This window comes from Sceloporus undulatus, chromosome 9, assembly GCF_019175285.1.
Source record: "Sceloporus undulatus isolate JIND9_A2432 ecotype Alabama chromosome 9, SceUnd_v1.1, whole genome shotgun sequence".
NCBI lineage: Eukaryota > Metazoa > Chordata > Lepidosauria > Squamata > Phrynosomatidae > Sceloporus > Sceloporus undulatus.
This window is the reverse complement of record NC_056530.1, coordinates 6,004,146-6,019,243: the sequence shown is the minus strand read 5'-3', so window position 1 is coordinate 6,019,243 and position 15,098 is coordinate 6,004,146. Positions and strand designations below refer to the sequence as shown.

The following is a 15,098-nucleotide window of genomic DNA, read 5'->3' as shown; positions in this document are numbered from 1 at the left end:
CTCCTCCATGCAGAAAAGAGTATATCCTGAGGTCATCATTGTCATCATCTTACACTGCGAGTCTTATCAGAAGTGACAGTGCCATTTTAAAAAATAAATTTCTTGGTCAGTGGAGGATGAGTTTGGATTTCAGCAAATATTTTATTTATTTTAAAAGTAGATGCAAGCATGTTGCAAACTAACAATCCCCTTACAAGAAAAGCTCGCAATATTCAGGCTTTATTTTAGCTTAGAACAGGGTTGGGGAAGTTGGAAGAATGGTGTTGGTTAGAAAGCAGTACAGGTATACCTCAGCTAAATAGATATCTTACCGGACATTACTACTTTAACAGAATGTTTGAAACCAGAGGCAGAAATAATATGTTAAAAATAGGAATAGGTCCCTATGCTACAAAAAGAACAGTTTGACGTGTTGTTGCAGAATTTTTATCTAAAACTTATAAGCATACATGAAATGAAACCACCAGGTCAGCTAAGCCTTGTATTAACAAAAACGTTTTGAACCTTCTAGAGACCATTTGAATGCTTCTTGCTAAATGTATCTCGGAATAATTTTTAATTTTGCTAGCCTCCATTTTTCTTACAATTTCCATTTTTGATGGCCAAACAGTATGGTAGGATCAGGTAGAGTAGAATCCTGTTTTTTCCCAACTCAAGCTTTATTGCATTGTTTTCTGCAGACCAACAACAGAAGTCTGTGCTTCCCCAGTCCTCCATAACTCTCCCATTGCTAATGCTGCTTTAAAAAAGCCTTCTAGGATGAGGAAGAAGGGCCTGGGCAGACATAAACTTCTTTGTCAGAGACTTTGTAAACTGAAGTAACAATGGAGTCTGTATTATAAATACCTTTCTGTAAATTGGATATCCCAGGACTGCTATAAGCCATTGTCTATTTTTGGCAGTTTTGGTGATAAAAATCACAATATGCTTTAAGTAGCATGTGTTTTCCGTTGAGCTGTAGTTAAAAACCATCCATACTATTATTTTAACATAGAACAGGCACAATATGTTAGTGGATGATACTGATTTATGAAACACAGAGTGAAGCATGTGGATATGGAGAATCTAATACTGGAAGCATGGAGTGTGCAATGGAGCTGAGTGGTGGAGATTCAGGACAATTAACATAAACTGCCCTGGCTCAATGCTAAGGAATTCTGGGAATTGTAGGTTTGTGAGACATTTAGTCTTCTCTGCCAGATTCCCTGGATTCCCTACAGTTCCCTGGATTCCCTAGCACTGAGCCAAGGCAATTGTAGTCTTAAACTGGATTATTTCTGCAGTGTGTTTTGGACCCATGTTTAAGGGACAATTAGATAATTTGATAGAATATAATGTCGTTGTGTTACTAGGACCCTTTTATACTATACTGTTTAATAGTACAGTAGAGTCTCGATTATCTGACGTAATATGGCGGTCCCATAGGTCGGACAGTCGAAAAAGTCGGATAATCCGGAGGGTCATAGGAAAAGCCTAGCAACTACTATGAAAAGCCTAGCAATCACTATGAAAAGCCTTCCAATCACTATGAAAATACAAATTGGAAAAAAAATCAAAATTTTGAAGAAAAGTACTGTAAGTACTTACCTGTACAGTTTAAACATTTCAGTCCACAGACACTTTAAAAAAGTCACTGATTTTTTTCTGCTTTCCTGAGGATTGCCGCTTTTTTGCAGCCAAATCTCGCCATCTTTGCAGCATCATAATGTCCATCCCCGTAACTTCCTCTTGTTGCTCGATTTACCTCATTGCAGTTTCTATAGCCCTGACCCCATTGCCATGAGAGATTTTGACAGGCACAGACAATGTTTGCTCATCAATTTCTATTTCGTCACCATCACCACTGTTTACAAGAGCCACAATTTCTTCATCAATGATTTCATATTGATCGTCTTCTTTCATCCAGCCGTCAACCTCATGAGAAGACACATCCTCACAACCTGGGATACGGTGTACTAAGGGCAGAATGCTATCTTTGTCTTCATCTGTGCTTTCCATGATGTCTGCATCATCTGCTTCATTCTCGCATAGCAATTTATTCCAAGATTTGACAATTGTCTGATCCTTAACATCACCCCAAGCCCTTGCAACCCAATAAGCAACAACCTTTACATTGATGCATTTCAGTCTTTCAATCATGTCTTGCCCTTCCTCAGATTCTTCTATCAGTGTTGACAGCAACTTCCTGTGATAATTCTTTTTAAGCGTTTCTAAAATGCCCTGATTATTATTATTATTATTAAACTTTATTTCTAAAGCGCTGTAATTATACACAGCGCTGTACAAATATCCATTGGTTGGCATATGGTGGTGACATTAGGTGGGAGAAACATAGCCTTAATGTTCCCATCTTGAAGCTCCTCTGCATCAGGATGTGTCGGGGCGTTGTCTAGCAACAAAACTGCTTTTCTGGGACGGTCATTGTCTCTCAAAAATTTCTCCGTTGAAGGAACAAATTCTTTAAAAAACCATTCTTTGAACATTTCTCTGCTCATCCACAAACTTCTTTGACTGTAGTACTTCACAGGAAGAGCGCTCTTTGAGATGTTTTTAAAGGCTCTTGGATTTTTGGACACCCCAATCAGTACAAGGTCCATTTTGAGGGCTGCAGATGCATTGCTGCATGCTAAAATTGTCAGCCTTTCTTTACTACGCTTGTATCCTGGGGCTGCTGCTTCAGTTCTGGATGCAAGGCTCTTACTAGGTAACAATTTGTAATTGAGGCCGGTCTCATCACAATTGAATATCTGATCGTCCGTTAGGCTTTCCGTTTCAACAAGGTCTAGAAATTTTTTCCTGAATGTCTGCATTTCTTCAAAATCAGAAGATAATTTCTCTCCACAAATACATAACTGGCGGACTCCGTAACGTTTCTTCCACCTGTCAAGCCAACCAACACTGGCCGTAAAACCTGGCTCCCCTTCATCAAATTCCTTTCGAAAATGCAAAGCCTTTTGCTGCAAAATAGGCCCTGAAATAGGCACACCTTTGTCTCTGAACTGCAGAAACCAAACATACAAAGCCTCACTGACCTTTTCATAGCCACACTTTTTCATGGTTTTCCTCTCTTTCACAGCCTCATCTGTTAATCTGGAAGAACACCATTTCTCTATATCCACTCAGTTCCTTCTCCAGTCTCCTAGTTACCCTTCCAACGCCATAGTCATCTGCTACGTTCTGCAATGTCTCTCCATTGTCCAGTCTCTTGATTGCCTCAAGTTTCTGCTCCATTGATACAAGAACCTTCTTCCTTTTCATTGGAATGCTTGGGGATGTGCTTGGGGTTGCCATGCTCTGGGCCTGGTGGCGCTCTGGGCCTGGTGGCGCTATGGGCTCTGTGCCTGGTGGCACTATGGGCCTGGTGGCGCTTACCGCTGCGCTCAGGGCTGGTGCCTGTGCCGCTCGGGGCCGCGCTCGGGGGCCGGCACCTCCGCGCTTGCGGCCTAGTGCCAGTGGCGCTCGGGGCCGCTCGGGGCCGTACTTGGGGGCCGGTGCCTCCACATTTGTGGTGGCGCTCGGGGCCGGGGCTGGTGGCGCTCAGGGCCGCGCTCAATGGCCGCTGCTTCCATGCTTGCTGCGCTTGGGGCCTGGTGCGCTTGGGGCCTGCTGCTGCTCGCCGCCACGCTAGGAGCCCTTTCCATCTGGGGGCATGGCAAGGGCTCCAAGCCACGCCCACCGACCAATCCGACGTCGGATAATCCAGAACGTCGGATGAACGAAGGTCGGATAAACGAGACTCTACTGTACTATGAATCCATTTTGCCATGGCAAAATCCTATGGAGTCCTGGGATTTGCAATTTAGGAAGGGGTATTTAGAATAGTCAGAGAGTTCTTGTTCTTCACCAAAATAAATCCCAGGCAATTGGTGGGGAACACAAATTGGAGGGGGGGTATTCTGTTGCTACATCTGGTTGGTAGGAACAGAAGTTTAGACTAGATAGGTGTTTGGACTATTCATTGTTATCAAAACCATTTGCTTCAAGTTCAGTTATGAAGTGTCCAAGATTGTGAGGTGCTTGAATGTGCAGCTCTTGTCCTGTGTGAAAATGGGAATGTCGAAACTTTAGAATTTTATAGATAGACATTACTGACATATTCAAGTAGGTCGGGTTGGTGTGTAATAGCTTGCTATGGTTTAACTTAAAATTAGGCAGCTTTCTCTGACAGAAGACTAGACTAGAAAAAGTTTTATAAGATAGGCCTATTAAGATTAGGTATCATGGTCAGAAGCAATATGTCACTGGATAATATTTGACAGGGGCTATTGGATTAGTGGTCTGAGTGTTGGACTATGACTGGAGACCAGGGTTCAAATCCCTGCTCAGCCATAGAAACCCATTGGGTGGGCAGGTCACACATACTCAGCCTGAAAGGGTCACCATAAATCAGAAATGACTTGAAGGCACAACAACAAATTGCTTTGACACCCTGCTAACAGGTTCCATCCACAGAAGCATCTGGCTGACCAGTGATGCAAGCAGTTGTTGTGTGCCTTCAAGTTGTTTCTGACTTATGATGACCTTAAGGCAAAGCTATCATGGCAAGATTTGCGCAGAGGAGCTTTGCCATTGCTTTCCTCTGAGGCTGAGAGAGTGTGACATGCCCAAGCTCACCCAGTGGGTTTCATGGCTGAGCTGGGAATCAAACCCTGGTCTCTAGAGTCGTAATCCAGCACTCAAACCACCACACTACACTGCCTCTATGATGCAAGCAGTATGGTGGATTAAATAGAGTCCTTCATCTGAACCATTATTGATTAAGGTTTTTCTTATGACCCCATTCTCTCCATGATGAGAGAATGTTCCTATATCTTGGTAGCTGTCTGCTATATTCAGAACTAAGAAGCTACAAAATGTAGAGGTGTTTCAGAGCAGTTTAATTTGCTGCATAGAACATAGCCTCAGTAGATATTTATACTCATTGTGAGAGAGGCAGCAATAGAAATGGCAAAGGTATCAGCAAATGATTTTATAATAGATAGTAATAGATAACTGAATCTTAGATTTGAAAGTGACTGCAAGGTCCATCCTGTTCAACTGCCTGCCATGCAGGAATAAACCATTCCTGAAGGATGTCCATCTAATCTCTTTCTAAAAACCTCCAAAGATGGAGAGTTCACATCCTCCAAGGCAATACATCCCACTGTCAAACAGTTCTTACACTAAAGTTCTTCATGATCTTTAGGTGGAATCTCCTTTCTTGTAATAATCGGTAAGAATTGAAAGATATAGCTGTGTTGGTCTGTAGAATCAGTATCTAGAGAGATCTTGTAGCAGCTTTGAGACTAACTGAAAGAAAGAAGTTGGCAGCATGAGCTTTCGTAGACTTCAGTCTACTTTCTCAGATGCATTTGGTGGAGCCACTCCACTCCACCAAAAGCAGTAGTGGCGAACCTATGGCATGTGTGCCAGAGGTGGCACTCAGAGCCCTCTCTGTGGGCACATGCTCTGTCACCACAGCACAGAGTTCACCAGAGTTTGTTACTAGAAAGCCAGAAGAATGTGGATTTCTACCCAAAAGACAAATTAAAGATAATATAAGAAATTTAATAAATCTGATAGAATACTTTGAAAAAAGACCGGATAAGCAATCTGCTTTAATCTTCCTAGATGCTGAAAAGGCATTCGACAACCTACGATGGGATTTCATGATCGAAGTGTTAAATAAAATGGAATTAGGAACAAATTATCTAAAATGGATAGGAGCAATTTATAAAGAGCAAGAAGCTAAAGTACTAGTCAATTGTGAAAGAACAAAAAGTATCCAAATTCAAAAGGGAACTAGACAGGGATGTCCTCTATCCCCACTATTATTTATTATGGCATTAGAAATTTTAAATAATAAAATCAGACAGAATAAGACAATTTCAGGAATAAAAATTAGAAATTTTGAATATAAGCTTCAGGCATATGCAGACGATCTTGTTATCATGTTGGAGGATATGACACAAATGTTAAATGTAATAAAGGAATATGGAAAATATGCAGGTTTAAAAATTAATAAAGACAAATCAAATATTTTGCCCCTAAATATAACCCAAAAAGATTGTGAAAAGCTTATGGTTCTTTTAAGATTTGAAATAAAAAGTAAGATCAAATAACTGGGAGTATATATTACCAAAAAAACCCTCTGACTTATTCAAAAATAACTATATACCATTATGGAAAAGTATTTTAAAAATTTACAAAATTGGGAAAATCTAAAAATTTCTTGGATGGGCAGAATAGCAACTATACAAATGAATATTACCCCTAAAGTATTATTCCTATTTCAAAACTTACCTATTATCTGTAATGATAAGCCATTTAAAGAATGGGATAAAGATTTAACTAAATTTACATGGAACAAAAAGAAACCAGGGATTAAATTAAAAGTACTACAGGACAGTAAAGAAAAAGGAGGTTTGCTGCCAAGTTTTAAATTATATTATCATGCCTTTTTTCTCAAATGGATTAAAGAATGGGTACAAATTAAAAAAGACAAATTATTACAATTAGAAGGCTTTGATAATGTGTTTGGCTGGCATGCATATCTGTTATATGACAAAATCAGAGTAAACAAAAATTTTAATAACCACTATGTGAGGAAATCCCTATTAAGAATTTGGCAAAAATGCAAACCAATTTTTATACCCAAGATTCCCAAATGGACATCGATAAACGAGGCTTTTCTTAAAAGAGAAAGGATGAAAGACACTGAGTGGGTTCTATATAGTGATTTGTTAAGAATAGAAAAAGGAGTTTAAAATTAAAACAATGGTAGAATTAGTTGACGAAAGCTTCAAATGTAACTGGTTTTTATAGAGGCAAATTGTAGAAAGATTTAAAGCAGACAGGAAAATTTATCAGATAGAAAAAGAGGATACGGAATTTGGGACGTTATTAAGTAAAGACTTGGAGCATACAATCTCAAAACTATATAAAATATTACTACATTTAGAAATGGAACCCAGTCCTCTCTTGGACTCAACTGTCAAATCCCACATCCTATTGGCTGCAGGGATGTTGCCAGGACTTTGGGAAGGGGGGGGGGGGGGGGGGGGGGTCCAGACTAAGTGCCATTATAATGGGGCTTGGGTGCGGCGGCGCAGCAGCACGCAACATTCATTTTATCTAATGGAAGGGGGGGGCCCGGACCCCAAAGCCCCCCCCCCCGGCTACGTCACCACACCAGATTAATCAAGAAATCAAAGAAATCCTAAATGTTAAAATAAAATTCAAAGTAAAATTTTTCTTACTGGGGATGATGAGTGATGTAAAATTGGAGAGTAAATATGGGAAAATTATCTTCTATATGGTAATAGCAGCCAGAATGGTAATAGCAAAAAAATGGAAAAGTAAGGATGAACTGCTATTAAAAGATTGCTACATAACAGTATATGACATGATAGAATTGGACAAACTTACTAATATGTTAAGAGAAGGGAATGAAAATAGATGGGAAAATGAATGGGCACGTATTACCAAACATTTAAAAGAAAGAACAAAGAAAACAACAGACTAAATACAAAAAGGAACTTATTGAATATTCGATTTACATTGGCAGAATTAGGTTTGTCTGAGTGTGCAACAATCTGAGAATAGGATCTTCTTTTTCATACTTTTTACTTTTTTACTATGTCATATTTGATTATAGTATAAGGGAAATAAAAATAAAATATTGAATATATAGAGTGTATGAGTGAAGGAAGAATTTATAGAGTACAGGAAAATAGATACATTTAAAGGTTTAATGTGCCAAACCATAATATTAATATGATGCTGTATTTTGGTAGATAATAAAGACAATATAACAGTTAAAGGATGTTTAAACTTAACTGGAAAAGGTAGGATGTAATTGGAAAGTGCATACAAGACAGGTTTATTTAGTTTCAAGGATGGGAAGTGATTTTAAATGTTTCCGTATGTTAGTATAATAGAATGGTTATTTGTTTTTGTTTATTAGTTTATTTACTGTATTTGTTTGTTATACATGTCTGTTCTGTTGAATTTTAAATAATGAAATTTATATTTAAAAAAAGAAAGCCAGAAGAACGTGGCACTTTGTGATAAATAAGTGAATTTTGGGTTGCAGTTTGGGCACTCGATCTGTAAAAGGTTCTCCATCACTGACCAAAAGCATCTGAAGAAGTAGAAAGTTCATGCTGCCAACTTCTTTTTTTCAGTTAGTCTGAATCAGTAATAAGTGACAGATACGCAGCATTGTTGAGCAAATTAGCCTATGGCTAGTGATAAAAAATGTCCTATCCAAGTAGTGGTAGCTTCACACTGAACTCTAGTGAGTGTGAGATAGAAACAGGATCCACAGCAGACTCTGATGTGTGTCTAATAGGCAGGAATCTAGAAATGTCACATTAACAATTTGTAAGCTGCTCTGGGAGCATTTCTGAAGAGTGGAGTATAAATACAATATAAAAATAAATAAAATAAAATAAAAATAGAAACAGGATTGCTAGCAGGACTGGGAATGCGGAAATTACAGGGAGAAAAAAATTGCTTAAAAACAGTAGTAAACCCACTGGATGATAATACAGTGGACCCTTGTTATCCGCTGGGGTTTGGTTCCAAGATCCCCCTGGATAACAAAATCCCTGGATGCTCAAGTCCCATTAAATATAATGACAGCAAAATGGTGTCCCTTATAAAAAATGGAAAATCAAGGTTTGATATTTGAAATTTATACTTTTTTTTGAACATTTTCAAACCGTGGATGCGTCAATCTGGGTATAAAAAATCCGTGTATAAGAAGGGCCGACTGTACAAACAAAGGTGCATAGATAGCAATAGCAAGTACATTTCTATGCCATTTATCAATGCACTTAAGCACTCCCTAAGCGGTTTACAAAGTGTAAGCTGTTCTGTGTAAGGCTACATCCACACTGGAGAAATAACCCAGTTTGGTACCCCTTTAACTTGTCTGGCTCAAGGCTATGGAATTCTGGGGTTTGGAGTTTGGAGCAGACTAGAGCAGCCCAGAGCATGAATTTATATTTATACTGAATGTTCTTAACTATTAATTGGTAATGTGTGCGTTGTTGTTGTTGTGTGCCATAAAGTCATTTCTGACCCATGGTGACCCTAAGGCAGGGCAGTCAGAGATCCTCCTTTTATAGGACCTGTCCTACATTTGAACCTTCTCTCCAGGAGTCCTGAAATGTCCTCCATTTTGAGCATGCCTGGGAAGCATGAATTTATATTTATACTGAATGGTCTATATTTATACTGTAGAAATTGGTAACGTGTGTGTTGTGTTGTTGGTGTGTGCCTTGAAGTTGTTTCTGACTTACAGCGGCCCTAAGACAGGGCAACCAGAGATCCTACGTTTTCCAAGCCATGTTCCCTACATTTCAACCTTCTCTCCCAAAATGCCCTCTATTTTGAGCATGAATTTATACTTATAGTGAGAGTTTTTAGCTTCTCTTTGGATATGACTTCCAGTTTTTCTTGAAGGCTCTACGCTTTGCAGTGCCTTGTCCTCCTTTTGCTGGTCACCCTGCTGCACTAAGTGTGTGTTGTGTGGTTGTTGTTGTGTGCCTTGTATTCATTTCTGAGTTATTACAGCGACCTTATAATGGGGTTTATCCATTTATTTACATTCACTTTCTCTCTGCCATTGCCCTCCTCTGGGGCTGAGAGCCTGACTTCAGCTCAAACTACTGTAGGCCCAACTCCTACGTCCTACTCTTTTTCCCCTCAGCTTAAACTAGAACTTCCTGCGTGCCTCAGCACTACTACGTCTCCCACAAGCCCTTGCGAATCCCTTTCTAACACGAGCCAATCGTAGACGGGGGGCGGGGCGAGAGGGACGTGCTATAAAAGGCCGAACCGGGGCGGTGCTCATTCTTTTGCGTCCGGCGTCGCAGGCTTTGGGAGATGAGGCGAGTAGGCCGCAGTTGCCCATCGCACGCAATCCGTTGCCATCCTCTGTCGTTCTCATCGCGATTTATGTTTCGGGTCTGGATGTCTTACCTCGAGAGCCTTCCTTTCCAGGTTCGGAGAAAATTGTAACCTATAAGAGTGTAGTGCTATAATGTAGTACAGTATGTGGTTGTTCGACCTTCCAGATCCTCGCACTACATTCTATATAGTGCTGGTATTCCACTTCGACTGCTCTGGCTGCTTCATGTTGCATTTTGGGGTTTGTAGTTCAGTGAGGCCGAAGAGCTCTATGGCTGAGGATTCTAAATGCCCCTCCTTGGACTGCAAGTCCCAGAATGCAATGGGAGTCAGCCAGAGCAGTTAAAAGGGGAATAGCAGTAGTATGAGAGGGTAGTGCAATAATGTAGTATAGTGGTCCCCAAACTGTGCTCTTTAAGGGATTTTGGACTTCAGCTCCCAGAATCCCATCCTATTGGGCAACGTGGCTGAGGCTTCTGGGAGCTGTAGTCCAAAATATTTTAAAAGGGCAGTTTGGGTAGAATGGGAAACTAAGCAATGAAGCAAACTGGACCATTATATAAGGGTAGTTAAAAAGAGAGGATGGAAGGGAGGGAAGAAGAGGAAAAATGGAAAAAATAATTTAAAATTAGTAATAAGGTGTTGAAATCAATGAAGTAAAACAGAATGCCAAAATTGAGTAACAAATAAAAGGTAAAAAGGATTTATTATAAGACACAATAGAAAAAAGATTTACAAAATGTGCAAAGAACAATCTCAAAGATGCACATCAGACTTGAATGGTATAAGTACAGTAGTGGATTGTACAAAGAAATGATGTTGATCTTAGGAGAAGAATATTAAATGTATATACATGCTCTGTTGTAAAACCAAACTGTAAGGTTCATAATATATAATCGGGGGAGAGGGAGGTAAGGCTTTTATAACGAAAAAGAAAAGAAATCCCCTGTGCAAATAAATTGGGGAAGCACACAGGGATATATATATATATATATATATATATCTGTAAGCAGAAATAGATACTGTATATGAAATAGGTTTATTACTTTGTGATAAGGATTTTTTATGGCTTATGGAAATATGAATGGGTAATAAAAATGTTTTGCTCAATACTCTCAAAAGGTGCTGCAGCTGACTTGCAGTGATGCCCAAACTCTGGTCCTCTGGATGTTTGGGACTTCCGCTCCCAGAATTCCTGGCTGGAACTTCTGGGAGTTGAAGTCCCAAACTCCTGGAGGATCAAAATGTGGGAACCACTGAGCTACAGTATCTTTTTTCAGACTGGAGGAACATAGGTTTTTACTGCTTTATTTTAAAATAGTATCATGTATAAATAAATAATGCAGTACCTAAGAACATTTGTAAGATATTCAAAGCCATGGCTGTGCTAGTCTGGGGAATCAGTCTGCAAAGAGATATTGTAGCAGCTTTGAAACTAACTGAAAGAAGGAAACTGGTACCATGAGTTTCCAGATTTCAGTCTACATCCTCTGAACACAGCTGTAGCTTTGAATAGGTTATGAATGTTCGTAGGTATTGGATTACTATTTATTTAAACAAGGTGTTGCATAAAAATAAAGCAGTAAAAACATCTGTCCCTTCCAGTGGTTCAGACTCTTAATAGGAATAAGTTCTTTCTGGTGTTGCTTACATGTGGTAGTGACCATTTGTTCTTTCTCTGCTTTGCCAGGTAGCAGTGCAAGGATGCTGGACCAGATGCCACAAATGGCTTTGCTTGTCGTAATCTGGCTTGGAATGGAAAAAAAGCAAGAGCACTGATGCCTTTGGGAGAATAGGAGCAGCCCAAGGTAAGTGGTTCTGGCTTGGGGAAGCTTTTTAAGAGTAATTTGTGGAACAATTCTGGTGTCCAAACTCTTCCTCCTGTGGAGGAAAGCAGCACTCATCTGCCCCTGAAGAAATAATAATAATAATAGGATTTATTTATATGCCGCCCAATCACTGGGAATCCGGGCAGCTTACAACAGAGGGGATAATAGACGGTTTCCTGCCCTCAGGCTTACAATCTAAAAAGACATGACACTAAAGGAGAAGGGAATGGTGAGGGGGGGAGGGATCAGGTCCAGCATTCTTCTCTCCCTCTGAGGCCTGGACCAAGGCAGAGGGACTGGAGGGAAGGCTCTTTTTCTTAACTGAGACTGGGCCTGATGACATTGGACCTGTCCTTTCACTCCCTCTAAGGCCAGGAGATGAGAGTTGGAAGGAGGGAGGGGAGGGCTGTTCCCCTTCAGGCCCCATGGTGTTGGGCCTGTCCTTTTGTTCCCTCTAAGGCCAGAAGATGACAGTTGGAAGGAGGGCTCTTCCTCTTCAGGCCCGATGGCGTTGGGCCTGTCCTTTCACTCTGATTCACAACCCTCCATGGCCCTATCGAAGCTGCATCTGTCTCTTATGTGGCTGATGTGGTCAAAAAGGTGCCAAAAGTAAATTTTTCCCTTGACGGTCGCTGTTCCGTTTTCCCCCTATAACTGTCCAGCAACAATTTTGGGAAAATACAATGATATTTATGGATGATGGTACTGTGCAACTCCTTAAGTATAAAACTAGGTGGAAGAGTTGGGCTCTAGATGAAAAGTGAGCATGCTCACACTTTTGGACTTGGGTTTCCTAGAGATGAGTCCCACTTTCCAAACAGCCAAAAAGAGTCCAGTGGGGATGCCCTACAGCTTTTGATTAATCTTAGGCTACACAATTATCCTGAATGATTGTGGGGATAATGGGATAAGTGTGAACTCAAATAAGATTTCCTTTCAGAGCAGGAACATGACAGATATGTAAGAAATAAAAATTCAAGTTTCCATTGGGAATCTTTTAATTTTGTTCCAAGCTTTTTTTAAAAGCAAAGTTACAGAGAATAAAACTATACAGTCACATAGAAGGAAGAACTTATTTTAAAAACTGAAATTGACCATTCCTTAACTTCAAAATGATACGATTGAGGCATGCACAAAATTTTAGAAATAACAAAACACAAATGGAAGAAAATGCTTATTTTAAAAAAACTTGCTAGCACTCTTTGTTTCAATAGGCCAGACTTTACAACAACAAAAATAGGAATAATCTGTATGGTTCATTTGGATTGGAAAAATGGATAAAACCTGAATGGGGAATGAATGCATCTGGATATACAGAGACATGGGAATGTCAGTAAGGCAATAGCATAGCTTTAACTCTCAGTTCTTGTTTCTGTGTTCCCTTTCAAGTACAGAGAAGGTGAAATGGTCTTGTGCCTATGAGATGGAAAGTACCTTTCCCTTGAGGTTTGTAGAGTTCTGTTCAGAACACAGGTAAGATAAAATTAGGAAATTCAGTCTCAGTGTGATTTTTTTCTAGCAAGTGGGCTGCATGTTAAACCAAGAGCTATGGCTTAATAAATAGCCACAGGATCTCCAACAGCATGCAAGAACAAGATGGGAGTGACTTTGACTTCTCAGGCTTTTCTTAGCTGCAGATGTCACTCGCCTCTCCTACAACCAGCTGTTTTTCAGAGAGCATTAAATCAAACTCTATTTTCCCATTAACTCACTTTGCCTGAATAGTTTGTCTTGGGTTTGTGTGTTTTACATAAAAGATCCTGCTCAATGTTATTAAATAACCGCAGTTGCTTGAATGCTGGTGGCTGCAGGTTTCTTCATATACTTGGTGCTGTTCCTTTTCTTCTTATTAGATACCATCTGGAGTCCTGTTGAAACAATCAGGCTATCAGCAAAGTCTACAAGGTACTGTGTACATTTTACACTCATGTGTCTGCCAATCCTATAAGAGAAAAAAAGATGTGGGATAAATAATAGCATCCTCCCTATCCCTTTCCCATTAGATCTGAATACCGATCTTATGGTCAAAAAGGAGGGAAAGTAAATTGAAAGCTGGCCCTAACATCATTGCTGAGGCAATTCCTGCATTGAACTGGGCTAGCTTGAAACATTTTTTGTCAGTCTCTGCTGTGCCAATCCCATGAAATAAGAGACAGTGGGTGACAGCCATATCACTTTGCATTGCTTTATTGTGTTGTATATGGCCCTATTTTCAAGAGGTCGGATGGTTTGTGACAACTCCCTTAACATTTTTGAATTCTATCCCTCCCTCTTTCATGGAATTCATAAAGCCTTACTCAAATATAAATGTCTACAGTTTTCACTTTATAATTCCTTTATGTTAAGAATAATGGGGTGGAGATGGTTGCTCTATGATCAACTTGTATTTTGGACAAGGTAGCTGAAAGTTTAAATCAAGAGATGAATCTTAAGGAAGACAAAGATCATAATTGGTTTACTCATATACATCTTGAAGACAGATTTAATCAAGACAAGAGAAATGCAGCCATAGCAAAGATAAAAAAAATGAGTGACTTGTGTAAAGGTGATAATGTATCAGGTTCAAGTACAAAAAGTCATGCACTGGTGTCAAAATTGCAATTGCATTAGACATGAAAAAAAGATTCATAGAATTGTAGAGTTGAAAGAGACCACAAGGGCCATCCAGTCCAACTCCCTGCCATGCAGGAACTCTCAATCAAAGCACCCCGACAGATGGCCATCCAGCCTCTGCTTAAAGACCTCCAAAGAAGGAGACTCCACTACACTCTGAGGAAGGATTGTGTTCCACTGTCGAACAGCCCTTACTGTCAGGAAGTTCCTCCTAATGTTGAGGTGGAATCTCTTTTCTTGTAGCTTGCATCCATTGTTCTGGGTCCTGTTCTCTGGAGCAGCAGAAAACAAGCTTGCTCCCTCCTCAACATGACATCCCTTCAAATATTTAAACAGGGCTCCTGTTTATCACCATATCACCTCTTAATCTTCTTTTCTCCAGGCTAAACCTCCCCAGATCCCTAAGTCGTTCCTCATAGGGCATGGTTCCCAGACCCTTCACCATTTTAGTCACCCTCCTTTGGACACATAACTCCAGTTTCTCATTGTCCTTTTTGAATTGTGGTGCCCAGAACTGGACACAATATTCCAGGTGGGGCCTGACCAAAGCAGAATACAGTGGCACTATTACTTCCCTTGATCTAGACGCTATACTTTTATTGATGCAGCCTAAAATTGCATTGACCTTTTTAGCTGCTGCATCACACTGTTGACTCGTGTTCAACTTGTGGTCTACTTGGACTCCCAGATCCCTTTCACACATATAAGTCTGTCGTTCAGCCAGGTGTCCCCCATCCTATATCTGTGCATTTCATTTTT

At 40.0% G+C, this 15,098-nt stretch overlaps 1 protein-coding gene, 1 long non-coding RNA gene and 3 other non-coding genes across 5 annotated transcripts in view; 4 read left to right on the top strand and 1 right to left on the bottom strand.

Moving 5' to 3' along the window:
- Positions 1-1,740: 1,740 nt before the first annotated feature.
- LOC121915478 (jerky protein homolog-like) lies at positions 1,741-3,056 on the bottom strand. The gene is made up of 2 exons (XM_042439787.1): positions 2,275-3,056; positions 1,741-2,083 (listed from the first exon to the last, which is right to left on the bottom strand). The coding sequence occupies exons 1-2, from the start codon at positions 3,054-3,056 to the stop codon at positions 1,741-1,743; spliced, it is 1,125 nt and encodes a 374-aa protein (XP_042295721.1).
- A 6,776-nt stretch (positions 3,057-9,832) lies between these two features.
- Positions 9,833-15,098, top strand: part of LOC121915878 — an 8,294-nt gene continuing 3,028 nt past the window's right edge. Inside the window, exons 1-4 of the long non-coding RNA XR_006100758.1 lie at positions 9,833-9,990; positions 11,588-11,705; positions 13,116-13,199; positions 13,580-13,631. This is a non-coding gene — a long non-coding RNA (uncharacterized LOC121915878). The remainder of the gene's footprint in view (positions 9,991-11,587; positions 11,706-13,115; positions 13,200-13,579; positions 13,632-15,098) is intronic.
- LOC121916352 lies at positions 12,272-12,412 on the top strand. Its single transcript, XR_006100844.1, has one exon. It is a non-coding gene; the product is annotated as a small nucleolar RNA SNORA16B/SNORA16A family (small nucleolar RNA).
- On the top strand, positions 13,254-13,387 carry LOC121916353. Its single transcript, XR_006100845.1, has one exon. It is a non-coding gene; the product is annotated as a small nucleolar RNA SNORA44 (small nucleolar RNA).
- Positions 13,705-13,839, top strand: LOC121916354. The gene has a single exon (XR_006100846.1). It is a non-coding gene; the product is annotated as a small nucleolar RNA SNORA61 (small nucleolar RNA).

Excerpts from the sequence above, each read along its gene's own strand:
- LOC121915478 (XM_042439787.1), bottom strand. The coding sequence starts at position 3,056 with ATGAAAAAGTGTGGCTATGAAAAGGTCAGTGAGGCTTTGTATGTTTGG. Across the intron at positions 2,084-2,274 it reads ATGGATATTTGTACAGCGCT|GGCTTGGGGTGATGTTAAGG; the intron begins GTGTATAATTAC and ends TTGGGTTGCAAG.